We start from the raw sequence: 4,877 nt of genomic DNA, 5'->3' as shown, positions 1-4,877 counted from the left end.
AAAAGCTTGAAAATATGTCTGCCTGTCTCAACCAGCATAGCAAGTCTCCTTAGCTTTAGGGCCAAGGTTGCCTCGCACTTTTTCCTGTCTTGTACTGTTTGCTTTAACTTAAATCTCGCTTATGGCAATCTAACACCCAGTAGCAGAAAACACATAAGCAAGCATGACCTTCTGCTGGCTAAAATCTCTTCATAGGCATTTCAGACTCAGATAAATCGCTGAGAAAACCCTAGCCTGACGCCCGGTAAGACCAGAATTCTTCCTAAAAGCCTTTGGTCTCCAAATTACTTGCATCCCTCTACCTCTCGGAGGAAAAAAACACACCCACACATCAGCAGATGAGAAAGGTGTCTTTATTGGATGATTTTTTTAAAAGGCATTTTTTGTCTGCTGAGGATCTTACAGGAGTCATCAGGGCATACCCACCACCAAAAAGTCACGGATGACTGTCTTATGACCTCACTAAAACAATGGGCAAATTGCAGAAGCATTTCGGGGGAAATTAATAAATAAATTAGGGGCAGGATGTGGGGTGTCCCAGTTCCTGGGGCTTTGGAGGCCTTCCAGCTGATTCTATCTCCATAGTCTGGGCCCTTTAAGAATGTACCATTTCCTGGAATTCTAGAACAGAAGAGGTGAGAACAGGGTCAGCCAGGATGGCTTGGTACTTTACAGAGTGCTATGGCCAATGAGAGTTCTGAAGAGGAAAGGGAACGAAGCAGATTGTCAGATGATGGGCATGGCCCCCACCAAGGGCACAAAAGGAAGAAAAGGTGTCACTGCCCACCGGTCCTGACACTCTGCAGCATTCCATCTTCCTGCCTAATCTAACAAACATCTTTAGCTTTTCGATAGAGCCCCTTGTGTTAGAACTTGCCAACCCAGTTATTTCTCTCTGACAATGAGTGAATTCAGTATAGTGGCCCATCACAATCTGTGCTCACTCAACCTTTTGTCTCGTCAATTCAGGACAGAAATGGGAGGTTTTCTTTTTCTATTAAGTAGCTATGTATTGCATATTTAGGAAACATTTAATAGAGCGGGACTTTGAACTAACTTTTCTTTACTGAACCCTAACCTTACCCCCCAAATTTATATTACTAAAAGATAATAATAATAATAATAAGGTGTGGATGCTACAGACTGAAATTGAAAATTGGGGATTTGCTTTATATTTATCGGTAAGCTTTGCTTATTTGGAAGTCTTTCATGGTTAGGTTTAAATAAATCAACTTTCCCTTACCTAAGTTATTTTTCTGACCTATCTATACAAGGTGCGTTAAGTCCCATGTAGTAAGTTATAGTGGTATCATCTTGAATAGATTTTTAAAATGAGGATCTAAAGTAGCAGTTTTACAGTTTAATTAGTACCACCATAAGAACCACACATAAGTTCTCCTGAGTTGACATGCACAAAGTAGGTGAAAATCATGTAAGCAACATGACAAAATCAGATAAACATAATCCTACAGCCATGCAGTTATGCTAAAATTTGAATATAAGGCTCTGCATACAGAAGACTGCATAAATGATGATTGATTTATTCTCTAATATTTCGGGCTACTGTCCAATAAAATGTATTTGTTTAAACCCTTGAAAGCTAAGAGGTTTTTCTACTCAAGTCAGTAGACTCTTTACTATGATACATACTTGAGAATGTCAGTCCTTCCCTTATTCAGAGAGACACACATCCCACTGGTGGAGATTCCTTACATTATTTTCAAGGTGCATTAGGGTGTCTTGCGAATAATTGGCCAGGAAAGTAGCTAGTACCCTGGTCAGGTGAAGAGTATTTTCTGGTTCATAGACAGTGACCAGTGGGACCAGCTTCTATGGTACATCCCCAGGACTCATGCCAGAGTCTTGACATACATCATTTGCATCCTCACTTTAGTTCTATTTTGCAGATGAGAAGACTGAGGCTCAGCAAGGTTAAGAAAGGGGGACTTTAACCCATATCTGTCTGATCTCATGGCCTAAGCTCCCTGCCCCGGATGCTCCCTGAGCTAAAGTCTCTTATGCTGTGTACAGGTGTGAACATACCATCAGCCCCAATTTTCCCGTCTCCATCATTATCTGCAGCCGCCATCAAGGACTTGGTTTCTGACTCGGTCAGTTCTCTAGCACCACTCTCAAACTTCTGGAGGAAAAACCTACAGGATAATAAAGATTGAGGGGACTGTTTTGAAAACCCACACATACTTCTATGCTTACCCCTTTCTCTTGAAGCAAACCGTCTATTCCAACAGTTGCAATAATCAGTCAAGATCTTAGCAGGCAAAGGTTTCCTTCATTGTAGAGACTAACGGTGGGCATTTTGTTTTAAAACATCTTTCCAGAATTTTGTTATAAGTCCATTTGCCTAAGAAAACGTCTAAGACTAATGAATTTTTGTACCCACAGTCTTTGGTGCCCATGTTTAGTGTTTTGCGTGGGTGGATATGTGGCCCACCGACTCATGTTCTTCCCTTTTGTGAGAATCTGCTGAGTGTCCAGCATCAAGGCTGGACACTGAAGGATACTTAGGAGGCTGGCCCCCACTACACCCCAGCCCCAGCTAGCAATGTTGGGGTGCCAGACGGGCTTAGGACGAAGCTTACTTCAGCTCTTCTTCATCCAGGTACCCACTCTGGTCGTTGTCTATGAAACGAAAAACGTCCTTCACCTGACTGGCTGACATCTTGGCGAGGCCCGATGTCTGGAAGAATTTTTGGGGTTCAAAAGTATCCGGGTCTGAAGAACAGAGAATGGGTTATTCTGATGCTCACTGGATTGCATTCTGTCTTTGGGCCAAAGTGTTGAAAACATAGGTTATTAAAAATACTACTTTTCATAATAGCATTGAGCTACAGGGACCGAGATTTTGAGGCAGCCAAGACTGGATGGCTTTGTGCTCTCACCTCCTTTCCCCTTTCCCAGCTTTCCCTCTCCACTTGACTTTGTCCGTCTCCCCTTCTCCCGCCTCCTCTCCTCTGTGCCTCCCCCTGCTCTTTTTACTGGCTGTGTATCCAAGATGCCAGCATCACTGGTCTAGTTGGTGGAAGAAATGCAATCATGGGATTCAAACAGGCTACATGGCATCCACCGATTCCTTTTTTTCACGTTTAGTAAGTTTCTTTCACCTTACAGAAATGTGATCGTATGTTCAGATCTCATATTTTTATCATTGTAGTTATCTAGCTAATAAGTTTTTCTCTGATCCCATGAATTTTCAGCAAAGTTCACATTTTAATTTTTGTAGCTTTTCGGGAGGTAGAGGTACGTGAGAGAAACCCACCCCTGCCCTGTTTCCGCTTTACCTTGGCACTCCTGCAGGGCTGCTGCAATGTCATCAGCACTAAGGACATCTGTGATGCTCATTTTCCACCTGTTCACACAGAATAAACAAGATGTGGTGAATGGCAAGCAGAAACATGCATGTCTGGGGGGGACTACACCGCCCCCACCCCCAGGCCCACAGAAAATGCAAATTTGTTGAAAAATTTTAAAATGTGATAAGCATAGTATTGTATTAAGAACTGGGACAGAATATCCAAATAAAAACCAAATATCAAGAAGATCCCAGTCCCCTGTGTCTCAGTGCCCTCTCCTGAATGGAGTTAAAGATGAAATTTAAAAATACAACCTAAAGGACAATTCAATTCTGTTTTCTTGTAAAAATTATAATTACATCATCGATCACTTACGTAGGCATCTACAAACCATTCAGAAGTAAACCATGTTACAAATGCAATAACATTTTAACACACCAGCCAGAGAAATGCAGTGTTGCAAATTCTGTTTAGGGAAGGATAGAGCTTGGGCTGCTTGCAGACCTTCTATGGAAGGGTTGCTATCTGTCCTGAAGGATGGGAATCAGAGACATCAAAAAACCCATCTACCAGAGATCAAAATCCATCCATGTGTCAACTCCATGGGAAAAGAGAATCTGAGCACAGCGTGCACCAACCTAATATGAATGCGTGTAAGAAAGAAGAGTCTGGGGTCTGGTAGGTCCACCAGCTACTCACCGTTTTAGATTTTCCTCTAAGAAGAATCAGGGAAAAGAGTTGAAAGAGCCAAAAAAAAAAAAAAAAAAAAAAAACAGATGCGGTTTTGCTGCCTTACTGACCTACCTTATATAGGATTGAAAAAGCGATAGTAAGAACCTCTCGGATTTCCTTTTCAAGGATCAGGTGGACGTAGCTCAGATGTCTTGCTTTACTAATTAAACCTCTTTTTTTTTTTTTCTATTTATATCTCAAGGGAATGTGGGTGGGAACAGCCAATTTTCAAAACCAAACCTCAACAAGCCTTAAGGAAGGTTTCGATTCTGCAAACCAGCCCTGCTGGCAAAGTGTAAAGGCGCCAGAGGCCTGGGTAAGGAGGAGACAGTGGTTGAAGTGAGGTAAACACACCTGGGGGTGCTCTGTAAACTGAAAAGGGCCCCCCAGATGTTAGAAGCTGCTGCCAGAGGCAGGTCTGTGGTCCGCCTCTGAAACTGTGGACACGTGAGGCCGACCTCAGTTTAGGCCTGACAGACTCGAAGTCAGTGTCACATGGATACGAAGGACTTGTCCAGCCCAGGGCATGGCACTGGTTAGATGACTTTCCAACAAAGTCTTGACTTTGGTTTTTCTCAACTATATCTTTTTATTATTATTATTAAAGTATAGTTGATTTACAATGTTGTGTTAATTTCTGCTGAGCAGCAAAGTGATTCAGTTATACACATACATACATTCTTTTTTAAAATTTTCTTTTCCATTATGGTTTATCATAGGATACTTAATCTAGTTCTCTGTGCCATACAGTAGGACCTTGTTGGTTATCCATTCTACATATAAAAGCTTACATCTGCTCATCCCAACCTCCCACTCCATCCCTCCCCCAGCCTC

At 42.2% G+C, this 4,877-nt stretch overlaps 1 protein-coding gene across 1 annotated transcript; it reads right to left on the bottom strand.

Annotated features, from left to right (window-relative positions):
• Positions 1 to 595: 595 nt before the first annotated feature.
• On the bottom strand, positions 596 to 3,360 carry LOC103071987 (oncomodulin). Its single transcript, XM_007448872.1, has 4 exons — positions 3,300 to 3,360; positions 2,601 to 2,733; positions 2,044 to 2,153; positions 596 to 621 (listed from the first exon to the last, which is right to left on the bottom strand). The coding sequence occupies exons 1-4, from the start codon at positions 3,358 to 3,360 to the stop codon at positions 596 to 598; spliced, it is 330 nt and encodes a 109-aa protein (XP_007448934.1).
• Positions 3,361 to 4,877: the final 1,517 nt, after the last annotated feature.

The sequence above is a fragment of the Lipotes vexillifer genome, unplaced genomic scaffold, assembly GCF_000442215.2.
Source record: "Lipotes vexillifer unplaced genomic scaffold, Lipotes_vexillifer_v1.1 scaffold778, whole genome shotgun sequence".
Lineage (NCBI taxonomy): Eukaryota > Metazoa > Chordata > Mammalia > Artiodactyla > Lipotidae > Lipotes > Lipotes vexillifer.
Note: the sequence above shows the minus strand (reverse complement) of the source record. Positions and strands in the feature narration are given on the sequence as shown.